At 50.2% G+C, this 23434-nt stretch overlaps 1 protein-coding gene across 1 annotated transcript in view; it reads right to left on the bottom strand.

Moving 5' to 3' along the window:
• Positions 1-2368: 2368 nt before the first annotated feature.
• The window catches only part of CLSTN1 (calsyntenin 1), a 28981-nt gene continuing 7915 nt past the window's right edge, over positions 2369-23434 (bottom strand). The window contains 18 exon segments of the mRNA XM_083375604.1: positions 2369-3963; positions 4388-4572; positions 5335-5476; positions 6040-6185; positions 6611-6781; positions 7690-7916; positions 8318-8466; positions 9032-9189; positions 10712-10762; positions 11949-12111; positions 12931-13052; positions 14568-14816; positions 15148-15333; positions 15449-15598; positions 15749-15957; positions 17935-18041; positions 18044-18132; positions 23266-23388. Of these exon segments, the coding sequence (XP_083231730.1) occupies positions 3763-3963; positions 4388-4572; positions 5335-5476; positions 6040-6185; positions 6611-6781; positions 7690-7916; positions 8318-8466; positions 9032-9189; positions 10712-10762; positions 11949-12111; positions 12931-13052; positions 14568-14816; positions 15148-15333; positions 15449-15598; positions 15749-15957; positions 17935-18041; positions 18044-18132; positions 23266-23388 (2828 nt within the window). The 3' untranslated portion in view covers positions 2369-3762.

Consider the following 23434-nt stretch of genomic DNA (forward strand, 5'->3'; position numbering starts at 1 on the left):
TTTTTTTTTTATGGTGGTGGGGTGAAAGGATATTAATTGGAACAAACCTTGGAACAAAGAGGAAAACTTTGAAGTTTAAATAAATAAGGCTGGGAATTAAAAGGAGGAAAAAAAAATCCTCTATCCTTTGAGCACAATCTCCCAAACTTATCCAATGCTGAACTGATTTGGGGGGAACTTTATAACATCACCTCCTTTTGGCCAAGAGATTGGTTCATTTCTTTAAAAAAACAAATATACAGGAAGGCCCGCTGCTTACAGGAGAAAAGACAGACCCATAAGGCTAAAAGTTACCTCTACAATCCTGGGCTTAAATCCCATTTAAAAGGCAAAGGACTGGATGGGTCCAGTTGATTGCTAGACTACCTCCTTATCTGAAGAAAACTGGAAACTTTGGCATAAACACTGCGGTATTCCTCCTAATCTGTAGCTGGGTTAACCTTTAATAAAGGGAAAAAAAAACCAGTAAAATACTAGCGGCTGCAGCTTTTGAGTTTAAATTCTAAGTTAACCAGCTAAACATAGGCTTTTGTCTTTTTGGACAAAGGATTTTCGGAAGAAAGGAAGGAAAGGAAAATGGAGGGAAGGAAGGATAGATAGATAGATAGACAGACAGATAGACAGACAGACAGACACAGTACTAAGGCAACTCAAATATGACAGCAAATCTTGTCTTTTTTAGAACCAGAAATTTATTGTAGCTCAGACTTTTCCAAACGTGACCTATTTACCAATATACACATCTGAAATGTTAGACCCATGATGGCTACAAAATGCATCAGAGGGGAAAAAAAAAATTACAGCCTTTCCATATTAGCATGGGTGGGGTGGGGGCGGCGGCGTGGACATGATTAGGTTTACAGTCTCTAAAATACAGTTGCTTAACAGAGACAGGATCATGGAGAAAAAGGCTAAGGTTTTCTACACGGTGACAATAAAACACAGGACAATTCAGACACAAAAGTTAAAGAGTGTTCCCCAGTGAGAATCTTTCCAACCAGCTTCCCTTGCCTGTTAAATCACTCAGTCAGGGGGAGGGGGGGTTGTTGGGGTTTTTGTTGTTGTTCTTTTTTTGCTTTTGTGAAAGGGGTGGTGGTGGTGACTTAACTGGGGGGGGGGGGAACAAGTGAAACTGCATTTGGCTTTCCAGACTGTCCCGTTGCCAAAGGCACTGCAGAGATCACATTGGCCCAAAGGAAACCCTGCATGCTTGGTTTGGCAGTTGAAAAAAGGTTCTCAAAGGATGCCTCTGTGTGTGTGTCTGTGTAATTCAAGCAACAACCCCCCCCCCAACCCAAAATGATACAGGCAGACCGTTTTTCAAGGTGGGATGGCCAGGACCGAATGGAAAATTCTACCTGTTCAAATAGTTCTGCCACAACGTTCCTTTTCTCTTTCTTCACTCCCCACTCCCACTCCCCAAATTAAAAAGGGGGGAGGGGGAAACTTTCTACACTTTTGCAGCTGAAATCCCTCTCCTCCTATTTTTTTGTGTGTGTGTGCTTTTGCCAGTTTGGAGTTTGGGCAGATCTACCCCGTGTACCTGGAGAGAAGCCGAGGATGGGCAGGTGCTCTGTGCAAGATTAGAAACGGATTTTGCTTTGGCCACAGAGCAGGGAAGAGCCAGAAAAGCACATTTTTAAAAATAATAATAACAAAATCTTAAATGGGGGAGAAGATCCTTTCCTCACTCCCCCCCTCCCCGCCAGCCCTCTCCCCCCCCCCAGGAGAAGGTAACATATTCCTGACACTACCGGTGTGTAAACTGCTTTTGGGGGGGAACCGTTCTGCTTCTGGCACAGATCATCCAGGCAAGCTTTTGTGAAACGCTGGGTGGGTTTCGATCTCTTGGATCACTCTTTCAACGTTATCTGGAATGTTGATGCGATAAGCTTTAGAGGAAGCAAGAGCCACATCCATTCGGGCTATACAAAAGAACCCACCCCTCCCCAATAATAATAATAATAACAATAATAATAATAAAAAGCTGAAGAAAAGAGACACCCACATTTCAAGTTAGTGTTGTAGCTAAAGGAATGAACAGGAGTGTGTGTGTGGTGTGTTTTTTTTTTTTTTAAAAAAAGGAATGACGCAAAAACAGCAGCGGAGGTGAATTTGGACCGCAATGCTTTCTGGATCTGGCCTGCTTTGGCTCAACTCCTGAGACGTGTAGTGTGATAGTGTAAACCCAGAGGGGACCAGGTTTAAAGGGTGGCTGGGCTCCTGGGTGCAATCTGCTTTCGTTAAAAAAAAAGAAAATAAAACAACAGGAGAAGCTAAAGCCACGTAGCCTCCAAGGAGGCGAACGGAGTTGGGTCCGAAGGCGGCTGGAGAAGGTGCCTTTCGTGTTAAAAGCCAACCTTTCCCCCCCCCCCTTCGGAAAGTGTGTATGTATGTATGTGTATATGTATATACACATACACACACACACACATTATTATTTTTTTTAAAAGGGAAGAACCCGTCCCACAGACCTCGTAATGAAATTTGCAGTCAAAGTCCATCGCCTCCGGTCGCCGTTCATTTCTCTGCACTAACTTTAAAACCCATCCCAGGCTTCTGCCTTAGGAATTCTGGGGGGGGGAAAAAAAACACGCCTTAAATCGCTGCTTATGTCATGCTTCACGATTTGATTCTCCCATCGTCAACGTGGTGGGGTTTATTCCCCCCCCCATTTTTTAAAACCTCAGCACGGTCGTCTCCCTCCCTCCCTCCCTCCCCCAGCCATGTTTTGTTTTTGTTTTTTTTCCCACTACCACAAGTGACATAATTACATAGTTCCGACGTATTTACAAAATATTAAAAAGTCTGTTAAGTCTCCTAAGCGTCGACCCCGTTCTGCCCGTTTTACACATGCACTAGAGGTTGGGGGAGGAGAGGGAGGAAAAGCGGATGGGAGTTCGAAAACCGCCACAGGGAGGAAAATCAGCTAAAATCAAACCAAGGGTTTTTTTTTTTTTTTTAAGAAAAAAGACTAAATTAAAAAAAGAAAAAGATAGCTCTTGGTCAACGAATGAGTGGGGAAGGCAGCATACATACATATATATATATATATATATATATATATATATATATATATATATATATATATATGCATGTATGTATGTATGTATGTATGTATGTATGTATAAAATTAAAGTTTTTTTTTAAAAAAAAAGCCTAAAGTGGAGGAAAAAAACGGAAGGGGAAGAAGCATTAGCGCTGGGCCCGTTTTAGAAGTGTTGAGAAGACACACCTTCCCGGCGGGTCATTAAAGCAGCCTTCTCAGCAAGTCGGGAAATTTTTTTAAAAAAAGGGGGGGGGCAGCTGCTTTAAGAGCCACCCGTACTTGGGAAAGGGGATTTTATTTTATTTTTTTTGCAAAGGGAGGGGGGGCGCAGCCGGGATTGACTTGAGGCCCCGGGAGCAGAGAACACAAGGCAAGGCCTTGCAAGTTAAAAAAAAAAAAAGAGGAAAACCAGTACAATCCAATCACTGGAGGGGAGGGGAGGGGGGGAGCAACCGAAAGAGGAGAGGTGCTAGCTACATTTCTACAGGCGGGGAATCGGGAACGGATACGCCCGACACACGGAGGGGGGAGGAAGGTGGGAAAGAAGGGAGACTGGCCAACTCTTTGGGGGCCCGGGCGGCTGTCAGGCCCCCCCCCTACCCTGGGGACCCCTGAAAAGGAAGGGAAGTGGTTTGTCCTGGCGCTCTCTGGAGCGAGAGAACGAAACGAAAAGGAAATCGGTGAGGCGAGCAGGGAGCGTGGGAGGGAGGACCTCAATAGGGCAGGGTGGAGTCGTCCCACTCCAACTGCTGCTGCCGGTTGGCGTGCTGGGGGTCCTCCTCCTGCTCGCCCCCCTCCTCCTCCTCGCTGCTCTCCGATTCGGCGCTGGTGATGTCCTCCTCGCCCCCGTCTTCGCTTTCCTCTTCCTCCTCCTCCTCCTCTTCCTCCTCGCTGCTGTGCTGGTCCTCGTAGGTCTGGGAAACAGAGAAACCGTTGAAGTCTCTCAAAGGGGGGGGGAAGAGAGAGACCTTGAGAGAGAACCCCAGGGGGACAGTCCCTCCCCCGTCCCAGCCTGAGATTCAAGTCTCGTCGGAGAGCGATTCTCAGAGCTATGGGGAGAACAGACAGGCCGCGGGAGAAAAAGAGCGGAAAGGAGGAAAGGGCACCACCGAGAGATATTTCGGGTCGCACGGGTGCGAAAGGGGCCGCGCGTGTCTTGGACACTGTCAAGTAGGCTTAAATATGCTGCTTGTAAACCCAAAGGGCCCCCGAGGTCACCTCCAAAAGGCGGGATTGAAATCCTGGCCCCACCCACGACGGCCCCCAATAAAGGCAACTCCCAAGTTATGTTATCGAGACGAGACGAGACGAGACGAGGTCTACAACCAGAGGCCTTACCTCCATGGGGTTAACCGTGATGGTCAACGCAGAGTCGTCCCAGTCCATCTCGTTCTCCTTCCCGGAGTCCTGGTCCCGCATGGTCCGCTGGTGGGCCGCTCGGATCCGGAAGACCCCCAGGATGATCATGAAAACCAGGAAGCTGATGCACACCACGATCACCACTGTGGCGGTACTGGGAACCACTGGGGAAAAACAGCGTTCGGAAGAGGTTAAGTTAGGCTTTAACTGGAGGACCGGGAAGCACAGCAATGCATTTATTTATTTATTTATTAACCTGTTCTGGGGAAGGAGAGCAAATGATCTGGGGAGAGTAGATTTCACAGGGACGGGCTGACTCACGTAACGGGGATCTAGTTCCCAGCTGGCGTTATTTATGCAGCAGAAGTCTTGTGAAGCAGATGTCCAAACGCTTCACAAAAATGACCCCTCTCGTCTCGAGTACGTTTCTAATTGCCACCCCTTCTCGAGAGCCGGAGGATGCCAAGATGGGCAGGGACCAAACGATGTAGTTTTGCCGCCGGTCCACTCTCCGCGTGTTTAGGCTTGCTGTCGTTTTCATGACACGGTGGCGACAAACAGGAGACTGACCTCACCAGTTTTGATGATGAGGCGTTCCCGAATATCATCCCTTTTTTCCTGTTTGATTTTTTTTTTTACAACGAGCTGTTCCTGATCCCCAGCAGGAGGGGCTAAGTTTAAGCGCTCATCAGACGCAATTGGTTTAATGCAGTGTTTCCCATAACCTGGCAACTTTTAAGATGGGTGGACTTCAACTCCCAGAATTCCCTAGCCAGCATGGCTGGTTGGCTGGGGAATTTTAGGAGTTGGAAGTCCACCCGTCTTAAAGCCTGGTTTAGTCGAATCTCAGCAATTGCCTCTCCAAAAACTGGAGGGCTGTTGGAAATGGCAACGGGGGAGATTCAAGGAAGGGATGTGATCCTTACCGGAAAACCCCGGGTGAGGGTTTACGAGATTGTGGCCTGAGAGGTCAACAAAGGAGTGATGGACAGGCTGCACAAATTGGGGCTGCTGGGCAGCCATGTGGCTGGCATGTTCCATGACGTTAGCGGTGTGGATGACGTTCACCTGGCGCACAAAAGATTGGAGAAAGGGGAACACAAGAGTTTTAGGAAATCAGCAGAATGGACCTGCTTTCATTGTCTTTTCTCTCTTTCGGTGTGTTTTTGTGTGTGTGTGGGTTTTTTTTGTGTGTGTGTGTCTGTGTGTGCGCCTTGCTGACTGGTCTATCTTTCACAACCTGACGGTCCTCTTCCCCAAATTCCCCCATTGCCAAGGCTTCTGGGAGTTGAAGTCCACCATCTGGAAGATGCTGAGTTAGAGAAACAGAAAGAAACCACTCAAGGATTCCAGAGGTGCTACTTTTTCTTGTTGTTGTTGTTGTTGTGGGGCAAAAGAAAAGAAATTTTGCCGCCTCTTATACCCAGCACACTCGGGGGAGGCTATTTTGAACAGGATTAACAGGATGAACTGGTGGCTTCTCCTCCTGCGTTCAACTTCATTAAACACAGGTCTTCTTCGATTCCAACCACAGAAGGCCACAACCCATTGAGTTCCTCTCCAGGGAAAGTCCAGTTTCACAACCCCCAACAATCCTGGAGCCTAACAGGAGAGGAGGCTCCCTCACTTACTTCCACCTTAAATTCATTGCTGATGTAGCGTCCGTTGAGCTCCGAGCACACCAGCTTGAATTTTCGGTCAAAGAGCGAGACGGCGTGCCAGTTGCGGTACCGGATCAAGTGCAAAACCTCCTCGTAGCTAGCCATGGTGTCCACCCCTGCGGAGAGCAGACACGGGTCAGCTAAAATCGGTGCTGGTTGGGAGGCTGTGTTTGGCAAACGTGCACGCACACGCACACACACACACACCGTTATCGCAGCTTGCAAGCCATGGTTTAGGACCTAGAGCAGGGGGTCTTCAAACGTGGCCTTTTGATGACTTGTGGACTTCAACTCCCAGAATTCCTCAGCCAGGCACGCCTGGGTGGTTGTCTTTCTCCTCCCACTAAAGCGGAGAGATTGCAGAGGAAGGGATGACAAGAGAGTAAACTAATGCTTGCTGGAGAATTCTGGGAGTTGAAGTCCACAAGTCATCCAAGGGCCAGGTTTGAAGACCCCTGACCTAGAGGGTCCTGGAAACACAGCTGCGGCTTAGCGCAAGGTGTCAACCTTCTCCGTGGGTGGGAGGGATGGGGGGGCATACCCGTCAGGATGAGGCCGAGGCCGGAGCTGCTCATCTCCATTCCTTTCTGCTGCAGCCGCACCAGGTCGACCTCCAAGCTCTCTTGGTCCCGGTTCAGCTCCTCCCCCAACACCGAGACTTCGCAGGTGTCCAAATTATGCATGATTTCTTCGGACACCAAGGATTCTTGGACTGGAAGGGAGAAGAGAGGGGAAAAGCCATCAGGAGGCAGGAAACGAGAGAAAGTCCCATTCATCAAGTTGTTTCCCAGACTGGGATCTGTCCACGGAATCTGTGCTGCGTACGCCGGGCGCCGGATGCTTCTCTGTTCATCTAGCCTAGCGTGTCCTGACTGCCAGATACGCAATCTTTAAAAAATATATATTTCTTTGTATCCCGCCTTTACTACTTGTACAAATAAGGCAGCAGGCATATCCAACACGTGTTTCTCCTCCTAGTTTCTTCACGACAACATCCCTGTGAGGTAGGTTGGGCTGAGAGGGAGGGACTAGCCCAGGGGTAGGCAACCTCGGCTCTTTTATGACTCGTGGACTTCAACTCCCAGAGTTCCTGAGCCAGCATGGCTCAGCTTGGGAACCTCTCCCTCTGGCTTCAGCGTGGCTGGCTCAGGAATTCTGGGAGTTGAAGTCCACGAGTCATAAAAGAGCCGAGGTTGCCTATCCCTGGACTAGCCCAAAGTCACCCAGCTCGCTTTCACGGCTAAGGCAAGACTTGAACTCACAGTCTCCCGCTTTCTAGTCTGGGGCCTTAACTACTAGAAACGCCCCACCTCCTTCTCTCCTTTCTTCCTTCCTTTCCCTCCCTTCCTCCCTCTCCTTCCCTCCTTTCTTCCCCTCCCTCCCTCCCACTGCCCATCTCCCTCAAACACCGCTGAATCTGATCCCGCATCCACCGCTGACTTTCAGGGCAGAATAAAAAGACAGATCAAAAAGGCAAAGCTCGGCCGAAGGGAAAATATCCCCCCGAATTAACTTAGGCTTCGGTTTGATGGACAAGGTGCTGCTCTGTCCCATTTCTGGAGAAAAGGGATCGCCTGAGAAACCAAGAGCGCTCCCGTGTGTGGCCTCTGCGGGTCTCACCTGTCGGATCCTCTTCTCCCTCTCCCTCGGGTTCCACCTCCCGGCTGATGGTGCTGACGATGCGGAGCTCCGGGAAGAGCGCCACCCCTTCGGGGCTCTCGAACTCCGAAGCCGAGCGGGCAAAGTGGTCGATGCCGCTCAGGCTGATCTTGGGCTCTTCGGGCTGCAAGACCACCACGTAGCCCTCCACGAGCGGGATGGCCAGGCAGGCTTCCTTGTCGGCACACCTGGGGAGGGAAGGCGTGGGGGAGGGGGCCCCATCAGTGGGGCTGGTGGGTTCCCACGGGGCAGTCTAACCCTGGGCCAGTGTTTCTCAACCGTTGGCAACTCGTAAGACGAGTGGACGTCGACGCCCAGAATTCTTGGGAGCTGAAGTCCACCCGTCTAAAAAGTTGCCACGCTTGACAAAACTGCACAAGGCGTTCGATGCCTTCGACATTATCCAATCCTGACCTTGTTACTCTTTGTTCGGCTAGATTCCCCGAGAATCCAGACCTAGCAGCCCCATCCTAATAGAAGGCGAGAACGAGGCCACCAGGCGAGCGTCCCGCCCCGTTGAACAAAAGCACCCGCTGAGTCAAAAGCCCCGGTTGCATCTCCTCTTCTCCGAACCGCTGCAAAGACTCACTTCACCGTGCTTGTAATTTTGATCCGCCGGATGCCGGGTGTGGGGAACTGACGCGAGTTCACGTACGAGATGCGCTGCATGGTTTTGTCGAACCGCGCGATGTCGTCCCCTTCTAAACTCAGGGCTGACTGGCTGGGATTCATGTGGATCTGAAAAGAAGGGAATAGAATAGAATAGAATAGAATAGAATTGAATGTAGAATATAATAGAAAAGAATAGAATACAGAATAGAATAGAATAATAGAATATAGAATAGAATGAACAGAACAGAATATTTTTACTGTCATTGTGTAATTCACAACGAAATTACGTACTGTTCACCGTGCCCACTATACACAAGTAAAAACCGCAAATCAGAACACACATTATACACACACACATCCTTCACATTCTATTCACCGCTGCGCTGCCCCTAATACTGCACTTCAGCGTTGCACTACACAGAGGCATTTAATACGCTTACAGCTCTGGGAAGCTGAGAGGCCACGGGCTGCCACGAAGGCAAGAAAACCTTTCTGCTAAATCAAGCAGCTGGCACTTTTATGTTAAAAGCAGCAAGAAAACGTCGGTAAACGCGGAACCAACTGTGGGCCTCCGCTTTGCCCAGCCATCCCGGGAGTCGCGGCCCAAGCAGTCTGGAGGCTTGGTAGTGGTTCTCTGGGCCTTCACGAGGTGGCCCTTGGCCCTATCCGCAGCGGTCAGCCGTGTGCGTACCTTGAGGCCCTTCGCAGCGCCGTCCGCGGTGGGCAGGTCCAGCCCTTCCTTGCAGGTGTACAGGCAGTCGATGACTTTCTTGCTCTCCAGCTTGCCAGAGCGGATGGTCAAGCCGGCCAGGTTGCCGCGGAAGAACTGAGCCATCCGCTGGTCCCCACCTGGAGGAGGGAAAGGGAACAGCGGCCACGTTTAGTTCAGGTGCTCGGTTGCCCCTGGCCTGGCGCCACTTGCGAAACCGTGCACGGCTTCGCTTTCCAACGGCATGCAGTTAGTGAGTTGCCCGTTCCGGAGGTCGACTTGCAGTTACGCTCAAGCACGATGGGGAAGGAAAGGGAAATCAAGGCGCTCGTTCATGCAGCGAGGGGAAGGGATGGGATGAGCGGGCCTTGCTGTGGAATCAAGGGGACTCTTGAAAGGGCGTCGGTCTGGCCACCTTTATTTGAAGACAGCTCGTCTAAAACAGGCAAGACGATTACAACCCAGCGGAAAGGCAGACAAATGTCCAGGAGGAAAACTATATAGGGAAAGCCGGGATTATTGGGGGGGGGGAGGGGGGGAAGAAAGGTGATGGGGGCTGCTACATTTCCACCCTGTGATCGATTCATGAAATCCAGCCCTCGCGTGGGTTTTCCCTGAAATAATCCTTGGGAGATCGTATAAATTGCTCTAGGTCCGCGTTTCTCAACTCGGGCCACTTTCAAGATGCGTGGAGTCCGACTCCCAGGATTCTGACGGTCGGAGTCCGTGCGTCTTAAAAGTTGCCCAGGTTGAAGAAACACCGATGAAGGCTAGGAGAGCCTATCCAATCTGGAACGCTGCCTGTTCTAGCGGTCCTCTCCTATTTCCCCCATTGATAAAAATCCGTAGCTGAAGGAAGTATTTTGAAAGAACTACTTTTCTACCCAAAAGGTTGGGAAACTCCTGCTTTTTTTCTCTCCAAGGAAGCTTTCTGGGGTGGGGGGGCGTCCGCCTTAGGATCGGCTTTCCCTGGGCCTCCCCAAGTATGAGCCTGTGACCAAGAGATTGGGATGGGCTAGCGAGCTTTCCGTGGCAGAGGATCCCTTGTGGATCAGGAAGTGGAATCACAGAGACACTTGCTTTCGGTTGGCTGTTTTAATTCTGAGGAACTATGGGCCAATGAGAAGAGTCCATGACAGGTCCCGCCCTGCAGTACCCCCCCACCACTAGGCCAGGGGTCTTCAAACTTGGCCCTTTGATGACCTGTGGACTTCAACTCCCAGAATTCCTCAGCCTGGCTGAGGAATTCTGGGAGTTGAAGTCCACAAGTCATCAAAGGGCCAAGTTTGAAGACACCCCCCCCCCCGGGCTAGGCCAAGGAGACTTCTCAACCTAGTTCATTTCATGGCTTATCGACCTGCGTATGAAAATGCGCGATGAGGGGTTATTGCTAAAAGAGGAGAGGGGAGGAGAAACAAAAGAGGAAATGAATGAATGAATGAATGAATGAATGTATATATATATACACACACACACACACAAACGCACAAAAAGTGCAATGCAAAGAAGGGGAAAAAAAAGCTCGACAAGGTGATTATGTGTCCCTCCCATGGTCATTAAGTAATGCAATGCTGGCCGGTCATGCTAACGTGTGATGACGCCACAGCGTGCCTTGGGAGACGAAAGCATTAAAAAAATAATAATTAAAAGACTGCCAGCAACCTGCAGGATTCTCTGTTGCATTGTCGGTCTCATTCTCATTTCCCGTATACTCTGCGGAGAAGCAAGAATCAGGGAGGAGAAGAAAAAAAGAAGAAGAAGAAAAAAAAAAAAACAGGAGCGGACGGATTAGGTAGGGCCTGGATAATTCACCTGTCGCAGTTCGGCCCAAGGTGGAGGGACCCAGAAGAAGAGCCTTGTCTGTGGTGGCTCCCTTCCTTTGGAACATCATCCGTGCAGACATTAGACTGGCCCCCACTTTGACAGTCTTTCGGAAGGGCCCGAAGACTTGGTTTTTGCCAGCAGGGCTGAGGAACCCAGAGTGCAAAGTGCATCCAATGGCTTATTTAATCGCGTGCCATCGCCAGTGGGCGGGAGGTCGTTATTTTTTTTTATTAGTTTTATACATCGTCTATCTTGTGTTTTTATTGCTTGTTGAGCTGCCTAAGAGTGGCCGTGGGCGAGGAGGCAGCTGTATAAATTTTCTAAATAAAACAAAATAAAAAACAGCTAAGCAAAAGTTTGCAATGACCTTGCGGAGGGACTCTCCAGCGCCTGATCGAATAATTCTGAAGGGAAAGCCAAAAGGGGGCTGAAACCCCACAGGTGAATTTGGATCCGATTTTGCAGTGCAAAAATGTTGCCTTCTTAAAAGACTAATCTGAGCACCCGTTTTCGGAGGATGCCGATGAGGGGAAAAAAAGCCTTCAGCCATCAAGTTCGACGCTACGGCTGAAGTCCTTACGCGGTCCCTGGCGAAAGGCTGTTTGAACCTGCTTTAAATGCTAGCTAAGCTATTGGCTGCTGCATTTTTAGGGCCCCTCCCTAACAAACCGCCATCACATGCCGCACTTCAGTTCAATTACCCTGGCGAACATCCCAATCAACCCCACGCACACAACCTATGGCGGGTAAAGGAAGAGCCGGCGAGAGCCTTCTCAAAAACCTTTGGGTTTTGGATCTCCTTGAGCTCCTAACCCAGTCCTTCGCCCTACGTTGTTCCTTCGCCAACAGCTTTCAAGATGACAACCGACGAAGGGCTTCTGGCGAAAGGCAACTCGGAGAGTGGGTAGCTGTGTGATCTGATTGTCTTTATTAAATCCCAGCTACTCTTTCGAACTTTTCTTTGTTTCGGTCGGCCCATCGCTTCCGATTGGGTGAGTTGAAGGTCATTTAACCCCCAAACGGGAGTCTGGCCCACCCACAAGCCATCCGGATAAAACTCTCGAAGGTGGCTTACCTTGCCAGCAAGCTCCAACCACTAGCTGGGACTCTATCCTGGAGGGGTGAAGGGGATAATCCTCGGTCACCGGGAAGGGATCAAAGGAAACGCCGTCGACGTAGAGCGTGGCCACCGGAATCTCTACATTGAGGATGTAGTGGTGCCATTCCTGATCGCAAACCTGGAAGAGGAGCCAAGGCTTTAGAAATAGTGGAAGGAAGGCCAACCTGTCTTTTGCTATTCCCGAAGGACAGGAGCCGATCCTAGCTCTGCCTGCGAAAGATTCGTAGCTTGAACTAGAGGTTAAAAGGAAACAGGGTCAGTGGAGACACCAAACAAGGATCCTTTGCTGGAGGTGATCCAAGGGAAAGCAGATCAGTTATCTGTCAGGGAGGTTTTAATGAGGTTGTCATCTGGGTTTGATGGGGCCAGTGAAGGTCATAATCTAATGCAGATGGATAGTAATTCAAGATCGGGCACCCCCGGGGAGGATCGGCTTGAAGCCTTGGTTGTGGGCCACCAACTAGAGCAGGGGTAGGCAACCTTGGCTCTTTTTATGACTCGTGGACTTCCACTCCCAGAATTCCTGAGCCAGCTTGGCTCAGCTCTCCCTCTTCCCTCAGCGTGGCTGGCTCAGGAAATTGGGAGTGGAGGTCCACGAGTCATAAAAGAGCCAAGGTTGCCTACCACTCAACTAGATGAACCAAGGGGCCTAACTTACAGCCCCTTTAGGCCAGGGGTCCCCAACCTCCGGTCCGTGCACCAGCACCAGGCCGCGACATGCGAGAAAGCGGTCCGCGCACACAAGAGAAGCCCCATCCGTGGGATGCCGGCAGCACACAAAACCACGCACCCCTCCAGTTCGCGGGGGAAAAAACCTCTCTCCACAGAACGGGTCCCTGGTGCCCAGAAAGTTGGGGGCCTCTGCTTTAGGCCACCCATTTTGCAAATCAACGGAGGGGAACTGAGCTAGGGTGGCTGAAGTATTTTGGGGGCCCACCTGATTCAGCCTCCAGTGGAATTCGGCCGGCTTGTAACTCTGCCCCTCGGAGGGATCCTGGCGGAAGAGGAAGACCAACCGGCAATTGTGCACGTAGAGGGAATAACGGTGACGGCTCATGTCTGCACAAGAAGGTCAGAATTAGCCTCCGATCTCCGGCGCACGGAGCATCCGATGCTCTTAAAAAGTCATGGGTCCCTTCCAGTGCTGGTCACTGCAACTGCCATCATCCGCCCTCCCTGGCTGCAGCTGGGGGAAGCCCACAACATCTGGAAGAGTCCCAGCTTTGAGCTAATAACAGGAGGAGAACTTTCCCCCCTGGTTCGGTGGGAACCAGGCCAACTCAAGCCGAGCCAATAAACCACAGCTAAGTAGCATAGTATGTGCAAGCCCAGTGCCCTCTTTTTTCCTGACACCCGGAAACGAGGACTTAAAAATGTTAACTCCAGGCCCATAATTGGCCTATTAATGTCCAATAAACGCTAACCATGGGCGCAGAAGGCTTGGAGGCCTCCAGGAAGGGAGAGTTTTAAGAGCCAGAAGTCAAAATGCATGGTGGGGATTGGCAGCACCACGGAAGGGAGACCTTCACAGGATTGTAAATAAGTCAGCATATGTTTCTAATAATGATCAGTTTCCAAGCTTCCCTTTCTCAAGTAATTCTTTCCAGCCTCCCCAGATATCCCCCTCTTGTTAAGTGACAGAGAACACTTGATATGGCCTGAGACGAAGCTTACAGTTCCCTTTCTAGAGCCGCTTCCCTGGATTCGCTCAGAATAAATACATTTTGTCACTCTTTCTGGACCCTTCCCTAATTAAATTCATTTGGAGCCAATGAGAGAGAGAGAGAGAGAGAGAGAGAGAGAGAGAGAGAGAGAGAGAGAGAGAGAGAGAGAGAGAGAGCGAGCGAGCGCCTTTTGCAAAGTCAGGCTGGTCTCCAAGTGACAAAGCACCCTCTTTTCTTTCCTCCACTGCGAAACCCAAGCAATTACACTCCTCCTGGAATCGCGCCCACTTTAGAAATGACTGCTTGCGGTGCCCAGACATTGAACCTGCTCAGAGAATACTAGACAAGGGTGGAGAGACGGGGGGGGGGGGGGGGGGGGATATGGGACGGGAGAGCGAAGGGTTCTCTCTTGGGAGGGGGGGGGAGAAATCAAATTTGCTCTGTTGTGTTTCCAAATAGACCGAATAATCATCTTGTTGATGACTGCTAGGGCAGGGGTCCCCAACCCCTGGTCTGTGGACCGGTACCGGGCTGCGGCACGCCAGCAACCGGTCCGCACAAACAAGCAAAGCCCCTATCCGTGGGATGCAGGCAGCACACAAAACCACGCGGAAAAACCTCTCTCCACGGAACCGGTGCCTGGTGCCCAAGGGGTTGGAGGGGGGTGGGCGGCTCTGCGCTAGGGAGAAGGAAACTGTCTCTCACGAACCAGCACAAAACCCAGACAGGCTGAAATGCCACGCCCGCAGCCGGGTTGCTATGGAGAGGCAATGATATCTTAGTCTACTGCTCTCCAGCAGATGTTGGTGGTGCAGTCTTTTTGTGACGTCACCGCCGTCCTATGGCAGAGGCCGAAGGTGGCCAGGCGCGGGGATCACGAGCCAGGCAGGCGCCCTTCCGCTCCTTTCACCTGTCTTGTCCGAATTGCAGAGGATGGTCTCCTTCTCCTTGGCCCCGGGGCCGTGCCTCATCCAGACGGAAATGACGAACGGCTCTTTCATGCTGATGCTGACCACGTTGTCCGGCACCTTGACGGCTTGAGTGCCGTTGAACTCGAAGACCTGGTCGCTCTCGTGGCCGTTGTCGGTCGGGAGGCTGATGGTCCAGTTGGCCGTGCTGCTGGGGGAAGGGAGCAGCTCTGCCGTGTCCGAGGAAGCCCCTGCAAGGCCGACATTAAGACAGAATTTTAAAAAAAGCGGGCCGGTTTTCGCCTCCAAGGAAAGATGCGGATCTGCTTGTTAGCGGGGAATTGCTGATTCTCGCGATTGCCACGTGCAGTTTTCTGCTCCTTGCTGAGAAAATCTGGCATCTTATCTTACCTGGCATCTTCGTTTATCTGGTCTGGGCAAGGGGGGGGGACATTAGGCCCCCACGGAGGGAAAGGCCTCTGTGCCTCTTTTCAACATCCCTGCCGCAGCCGAGAGATGCTCACCTAGCCTCACACACACACACACAAACACACACAAGAAGCCTGGGATCTTTCTGCTTACCGCAGAGTCTGTGGAGGGACTTCTCCGAGTAGGTGTCTCGGTCGCAGCCTTTCCCGATGTGATTGGTCTCCAGCTCGACGGTGGCCTGGACGGAGGTGACGGCCTCGTCGCAGGTCTCCAGGTGGATGTTGGGGAAGAGAGAAAGCGCCCCTGTCCCGGGTTCGTATTCCATCCTTTTGCTCCAGCCTGAAACCAACAACAGAGAGGTTGCAGCCAGCAGCCTTTTTGGTGCTTGAAGCTTCAAGCAAGGAGTGTGTGTGTGTGTGTGTGTGTGTGTGTGTGTGTGTGTAACAAGACTCACCCTGCCAGCCTGGTTTGCAGGTGGGTTTAATGCTGATCTTCACCAGCACGTCCTCGGCAGCCCTCTTCTTCCCGCAGTCGTAGGCCGTGACGGTGAGTTTGTACTGGTGCTCCTTGCTGAAACTCAGCTTCTCCGTGTTCTTAATGTAACCTGGCAAAGGCAGGAGACCCAGGTTCAAAAAAACCCAGAGCGGGCCGGTCGCAAATATAGAGGACGGGCATCCCTGCATGACAGGGAGCTGGGATTGGGGCCGCTATCCAAAATGGCCCCTGTTGCCAGCCAGCCAGCCGTCTGCCTTACCGTCCTTGTCGATGGCAAAGGGAACCTCTGGAGTGACAATCTCGTAACTGCAGATCTGGCTGAACTGTGGGGAACAGTCGGCATCCACCGCCTCCACCTTCAGGATGTTGTCGTACCGCTTCCCCTCGATTGCCGTGGCCTTGTAGGACTTCTCTTTGAAGACTGGCGCGTACTCGTTGACATCGTTCACCTGGATGTGCACGGTGGCTCTGGGAAGAGAGAGCCAGACTACAATTGGCACCTTGAGGATACAGATAAGCCTCCAAGTGGCCTCAACGGCTCTCTAAAAAAAAATGCAAGTGACCAGCTGGCTGCAAGGAATATCGATCCTTTCACGCCCCACCATCCAGTCAGAGCTGAAGAAGCTTCTTGGATGAGAAGCGAAACCAAAAGCACAGGTATAGTAGAGGCAAAGGGTAGGCAACCTCGGCTCTTTTATGACTCGTGGACTTCAACTCCCAGAATTCCTGAGTCAGCACAGCTGACTCAGGAATTCTGGGAGTTGAAGTCCACGAGTCATAAAAGAGCCGAGGTTGCTTTACCCCTGGTACCTGGCTCTAGTGGACAATCCCTTAGACATGAGCCAGCCGTGTGCTGCAGTTTCCCGTTGGGTCTTTCATCCGCTGACTCTCCAGAGTTAACTCTACTTTACATTTGGGTCTACTTTGGGGTTGCACTCTACATTTGACCAAAGGGTGCTGGCTACCACCGGACGTTACGACGATGAAAAAGAGACGATCCCTTGGAGTCTAGGCTACCTTAAGGCGGAGCTGGGGAGTGGGAGACCCAGCAGCCACGGCTGACGGACAGCAGTGTCTCTCAGCCCTGTCCATTTTGAGATGTATGGATTTCGACTCCCAGGATTCCCTGGACACGGCTAGCCAGTGGGGAAGGAGGCTGGCTAGCTTTGCTGGGTGCAGATGAACGGCCTTGGGAGTTCCTTCCTCGCCAGATACAAAAGCTACTTTCGCTGCTCAGCTTCTCATCGTGTTGTAGTCACAGCTCCGAATTTTTGATTTTTCAGCTATGAGCAGCAGGCCTTATTATAAGCCATCAATTACGGCAGTTAAAGAAAGAAAGGGCGAGGGCTCCATTAGCTGGAGCAGACAGCTTTTATTACAGCGCCATCTCCCCCCTACATTTCTCCTGGGCAATAATTTTAAAAGGTCAAAGCAGGGGAACGGCAGGGAGCTATAACAACTTGCTACCTTAAGAGTCACCTCCTATTAGGGAAAAATCAGACCAGAGATATTCAAGATTCTTTCTCCCTTTTGCCTCTGAAGTTCCATTAGCAAAACCTAAGATCTGTTTAGAAAGCATCAAGGGATGCCCATGTATGAGAAATTAAACCTAATTGGGGGCGGGAGAAAGAGATGTATCCTTGTTTATCCTGACTAGCTGCAGATCCATCTTGCTTTCTGCCCTTTCAGCAGACTAAGCAACCTTCTAACAAAAAGTCTAAAAAATCCATCATATCTTTCGGATTTCTTGAACCCTTCTGAAAAAGACGCTTGGATCAGCTTTCTCTGTCCTACCGAAAAGACTTGGGATTTGTTAAGATCACTCTGGATCAGCAAAAGCCAAAGGAACGCATGTCATCAGAGGAACTGTACTATAAAGCATAATGCAGACAAGTTTTTTTTCCCCCCACTCCAGGACAAGAAGGGGGGGGGAGGGAAAGAGGGAGGGGGAGAGAGAGATGCAGATGGAAAACACTCCAAAGGTTAATGTGCAAATCCTTAAAACAAGATTGCTTCTGTCCCCATAAATCCTGCAAGGAAGCAACCTGCACATCGGTCAGAGCTGTTGACCTCCATCAGTTACTTGGGGGGGGGGGTTTCAAGTATTCTGTTCCCTTTTACAAACCAGGATCTCAAAGCAGCTGATTACTTCCTCCAAAGTGGATATTCTGAGCACCAAGCAAACGCTGCAAGGAGGAAACCTGACCCACGCTTACAGTAAATGACCCTTTCCGACTTGGAACCCCGCGTGCCGAGACGCAACCGGGAGGCACGCTCTCTTCCGTCGCTGTTGTTGGCTTTCGGGCACGAACCATAGACCCATCTCCCACCGGGATTTTTTTTTTTTTTAAAAAAAGCAGAAACCAGATCAGTTTGGGGAACGCAAAGCTCATTTTCAATGACTTCCTCCCTCCCTCTCCACCCACCCACCCGTCCATCGCTTACTTGTGTGACTTCTTCATATTGGCCCGATCCGGTCCTGTTCCACAATCGTAGGCCTGAATGGTGAACGTATATTCCTTCTGCAGTTCGCAGTCCAGTTTTTCTTTGGGATTCGGATCAGCCCTTCTCCGGTGGATTTATCCACCACCACCGCTTCAAAAGGGACATTTTGGCCGTGAACTTTAAATCCGCAAATCTCACCTAGGAGAGGCCAAGGGGGCAGCTCGGATAGTCCCTTTTGGGCAGCTGGGACAAGGAAGACGGATCTCGAACGGGGATGCGTGCACGAGGAGACACACACACACACACAGAGGTGTGAATTTGGAACAGGTGTCACTCAACAGTTAGCAGCCAGGGTTTTTGTGAGGGGGGTGGGTTTGGGGGGGGGGACAAAGCAAAAAGGAACTCGTGTTTGGGCCGTTCCTGGGAACTTTTTTAGTCCGTATTTGGGGGGGAGAAAAAGAAGACGACGCAGGCAGACATCTGGATTGCCAAGCAATTAATTCCCTTTGCATTCATCCATGCAGGAGGTGGTCGAAAAAAAGAGAAGGCAGGCATTTCCACAGGAGCGCTTGAGAAACTCTAGACTATGGCAAAGACGCCGGGTTCCCCAAAACAGAAGCAGAGAGGCCGGAAGCATAAATGGTCAAAGCCACCGGGACTGGGCTTCCTCAGAGAAGTTAAAAAAAACACTCGTTATCAAATCAGGAAGGGGGGGAGTGAGGTGGGGGGTGGTGGAGGGGAGAGTTTCAAATGGATGCAGAAGATTCAGCACTGTCGCTCATCAAAATGCTGCCAAGTGATTTTTTTGGGGGGGGGGGGTTTCGTCTTCCTGTGCAATGTATCTGATATATATATAATATATCTAAAAAAAATAAAGGAAACAGAAAATAACACATCCTACTATTAAATACAGTACATTGTGTTGTTTAAGTGTTCCCTTTATTTTTTTGAGCAGTATATATACATATATATATATATATATATATATATGTATATTAAAAAAAGAAAGAAAGAAGAACAGCAGAAGTAATCAGGGACCCAAAAGGAACTACCAGAGGAGGAATGCAGAAATACCAATTTTTCAGGCATCCATTTCAATAGCACCGATGCAGTAATAACTCTCTCCCTGCTTTTTTTTTTTTCCTTTTATCGTTTCTCTCTGGATCTTAGCTGGGCAGACTGGAAAATCCGCCAGGACGGACGGAGGGCTTTTGGGGAGAGACGCACACAGTCGCGGGTGGCGTCCACCTATCCCGCTAAAAACAAGCGTGTTGTGTGCGCCAGGAAACTGCAGCTGGCAGACGGATGCATTCGCACAACCCATCCCAGTTTTACGTCTTCCGGCTAGAGGCGTTGCTATCGGCTCCCCAGGGGGAAAAGATGAGCCGGGACTCATCCTGACTCAAACTTCCGTCTCGGTGCCTGAAGGTCAAGGGGACAAGAGTTGGCAATATTCTCTGCAAAGCCACGCTCGGTTGGAACTATCAATTTAATCCACTGACCAATTCGGCAGCAGAGGACCCGGAGGGTGGAATTCGGGAACGGGGGAGAAGGCAAGAGGCGGAATTTACAAAAGCTAGGAATTTTCAAAATGCCCGGCGGACGGAGTTCTCTCTTTCCTAACTGCAGTTAAGATGACTGCATTGCCAGTTCGGTTGCAGGTCTTGTACGGGGCATGCCACCTCGTCAACTTCAGCGGAAATAACACGTGTCCCTTGGAAAAACACCGCTGCCGTTGAGAAGAGGCTCGGTGTGTGTGTGTGTGAAAAAGGCTGTGTTTCAAACCGCCGCCGCCGCCTACCTCTCCAATGGATGATCTGATTTACTGATATTTCCAGCCAAGGATTAATAAAAACGACATTTTTCTATTGATTTATTTTTTTAAAAAAAAGAGGGGATTGGGGAAGCCAAGGAAAAAGGTCAGGTAGGAGAAGCGGAGGCCAGGAGGGAGAAGAGAAAGTGGGTGGATAAACTCAGGGCCGAAAAGCATGACAGGATCTTCTGTTTTAAGTGCCCATTTCCCCGCCTCCCCAATTTCGTAGCAAAAGTTAGTGGGTTAATATTGATGATAATAATAATATAAAAAAACGGGGTACAAAGAGCTCTTCATCACCTTCCTTGCTGAGGGGTCAGCTCAAAACTCTCTAAAGAGGAGAAAAGATAACCCAAATCTCCAGGGAAGACTGAAAAGAGGAAATGAGAAAAAGGTCAAACACGCAGACATTAGATTGAAAACTTCGAAACAAAATAATAATTAAAAAAAACACACACCCCCAAATTTAAACGCTGCGCTCAAGCATAAACGCATCAGAATTGCCAGGCCCCCATATATTCAATTTCCACTTTTTTTTTTTTCTTCAAGCCCAGAAACCAGGCCCCAGGCACGCTTTGGAAAAGAGGTCACCTTGCAGCGATTTAAGACGGCTGCAGCGAGTTCCAATCTCATTTCCAAACAGCGCAATAAAAGCCAATTTGGGGTGGGTGGGTCTCGGATGCCACTCGGCCCTCTCCCGCCCGTTTGGCCGTGCTGTTCCCACGCTTCGCAGAATGTCTAAGCAGCTCGGCCTGCTGCCAGCCCGGGGTTTTATCTCAAGTTCAGATTATTTATTTAATTTTTGTAATCCTTGACCCTCTTGGGACAGTCCCTGCCAATCCAGACGCTCCTCAATGGAACAGCCTTCAAATCTAAGCTGGGCCACGAGCCCCCCAGCCCACCCGAGCGGGAATTGCTTCGACAGCAGCTGATCCCGCCCCTGACCGATTTCAGATGGCTGTATGGAGGTTCTCCGTCGTCTGGCTCCCGGTTGTCCCGAAGGAGCTTTTCCCAAGAGGCAACTGGACTTCCTTGTTCACTGCCATGAAGTGCTCGAGTCGCCTCGAGGGGAGCGATGCTATGCTACGGTGCCTTGCTTGAAGGTCTCTCGTGGAAAATGGATAAAGACTCTTACGTTTTACCCCCGGCTGTCGGGATTAGGAAAACCAGAGCGTGGCAATGTCCCACCGGCTTAAAAAGGGCTACCCAAGAGAGGCAGGTTGGAGCCTCTTCAGCTTTTCACATCTCTGCTTCTCAACGAAGCCTCCCCTTCGTCCCCCTCTTTGCAGAATGCTTTTGACCTGCTTTGCGAGTGCTTAATCTGCCAGGGAGAGAAGGAACAGGCCTTCAAAGCGGAGTTTGCAAGCCACGATGGCAACTCTTCTGCCCTTGAGCCTGTCCAGACACAAACGGCTGAGGAACGGAACACTCTCCTCTAATGTACTATTCCAGTAAGGTAAAGGTCCCCCAGCACATGCGTGCTAGTCGTTTCCAACTCTAGGGGCCGGTGCTCATCTCCATTTCAAAGCCGAAGAGCCAGCGCTTGTCCGGAGGACGTCTCCGTGGTCAGGTGGCCGGCATGACCTGGACGCCAAAGGTGCACGGAACGCTGTTCCCTTCCCACCATAGCAGTCCCTGTTTTTCTACTTGCACTTTTTACGTGCTTTCGAACTGCTAGGTTGGCAGAAGCTGGGACGAGTAACAGGCGCTCACTCTGTTACGCGGCGCTCGGATTCGACCCGCCAAACTGCCGACCTTCTGATCGGACAAGCTCAGCGTCCTAATCCACTGAGCCACTGCGTCCCTTTATATTCTAGGGGAACCTCAAAAAAAAAAAAAAAAAACAACCCCCAAACGTCTGAAATTAAGGAGAGGTTTCAAAGCAATTTACCATACGTCAAGAGGCCTGCCGCTAATGCCTTATCTAAATCTTCCCGGCGCCACGAAAAGAGAACAGCTCTTTGCATTTAGCCCTTGGCTCCGTTTCGGGCAGATTGAAAAACAGGTCTGAAAATCAGTCTCTGGCAAAGGGTGTTTAAGTAACAGCCTTCCTCACAGGGTGCACTACATTTATTCTGCTTTTCTCAGTTATAATATCCTAATCTGTGTTCTGTAATTTTCTTCCAGAGAGCTCCAGGTGCCCTGGAAAAGATTCTTAAGTCATATCCTACCCTGGCAACCATCAAGCACGAATCTGTTTAGCTTTGGAAGGCCGTCTCGAGATGTGCCTTCAAACAAGGCCGCCAGCAGCGTTCCGTCTCTTTTGAAAATTAGCAGCATCAAAAACTTTGATTTGCAAAGCTTCCCTGCCTTGCTGGCTTGACGTTTCTTATCGCCGCAGGTTGCCAAAGCAGCTTCATTCCCAAATTTGGGTTGAGCTCAGCCTTAGATCTGTTGGAAAGCGTGAGTAAGGCCTTCTCCCAAGGCCTTGGGAGACACCATTTTCCCAAAGGCCAGCCAGCCTTTGCCCTGATGGGAAATCCACATTCAAGAGGAAACCAACACTAACAATAACTAAACTAACATGCCTGGCTGAGGAATTCTGGGAGTTGAAGTCCACAAGTCATCAAAGGGCCAAGTTTGAAGACCTCTGCTCTATTCAAACATCTCATCCTTCTTCACGGGGAATGGTCTGCAGGCATTCTTCTGCTGAGAATAGCCCCTTCCTTTTTCAGACGTGTGAATTCGGCCATTTAACACTGCCACAAGATCCAAAGCGGCTTTGTTCTTGAGAACTTGCAGTCCCTAACCAGCCCAATAACTTGGGAGGGAGAAAGAGGCCAGGCTAGGAAAGCATGCTGCGTTAAAAAAAAAAAAGGCGAGAGGGTACAGGATAGAGAACTTGATCTGCGGTTTGCAGCCAAGCCAGGAATTGGCTTGGCTGATCAAAATGGAAATCCAGTAATGGGCAGGTGGTTCTCTGGCTTTTGGGCACGTCAGGCTGGAAAACCAGGCTGAAGGTGGCCAAAGATTTTCCTTAACAAAAGGCTGATGCTGACAAATCTCCAATTGATAGCTTGCGTTCACAGTTATGAATGCCACATGCTCTCCTGCATGTAATCGCCTTATGTCAAATGAAGCCAAGAGGCTTTATCGTTCCTTTATTGATTCGAGTTCGTTTTACAGCGGATTGCCACCAGCCCCTCACACAATGGAGCTGTGGAAGATAAGTCAGGGCTAGTTGCAACTGGACACACACAACCACACACACCAGCCTTTCTTGATTCCACGACCCCAGTGGATACATCCCCGGGTTGAGTTTCACACTATTCGAAAACACACAGGCCAAATATTCACACGTGAACTGTATTCAAAGTGAATATTCTGGCAATCGTTTCTCAAATGTATTTCCGGCATCATTCCACCATCTCATGACCATTTTGCCTTTCTCCCATACATACAGTGGGTCTATGATGGAATAACTATGCATACTTTTCTACGTCACAGGAACCTTGGCTTTGAAGGAAGGCCTCTTACCAAACGCGGTTAGCCTAATTCAACGAATGCAACCCCCTTACCTGCAAAGCGAAGCGGCGAATCTTTATCCAACGCTATCAAGGGCGGGTCCAGGAGCACCGTGTTGTCGTTTTCGGTAACAATGCCATGGTAAGTGCTCTCAATCCACGGCTTGTGCTTGTTAACTGTAAAAATCAAGGAACAGAAGGAGATTAATCAGAGACGGAGTAC

The sequence above is a fragment of the Vipera ursinii genome (genome assembly GCF_947247035.1).
Source record: "Vipera ursinii genome assembly, chromosome: 17".
In the NCBI taxonomy this organism is placed as follows: Eukaryota; Metazoa; Chordata; class Lepidosauria; order Squamata; family Viperidae; genus Vipera; species Vipera ursinii.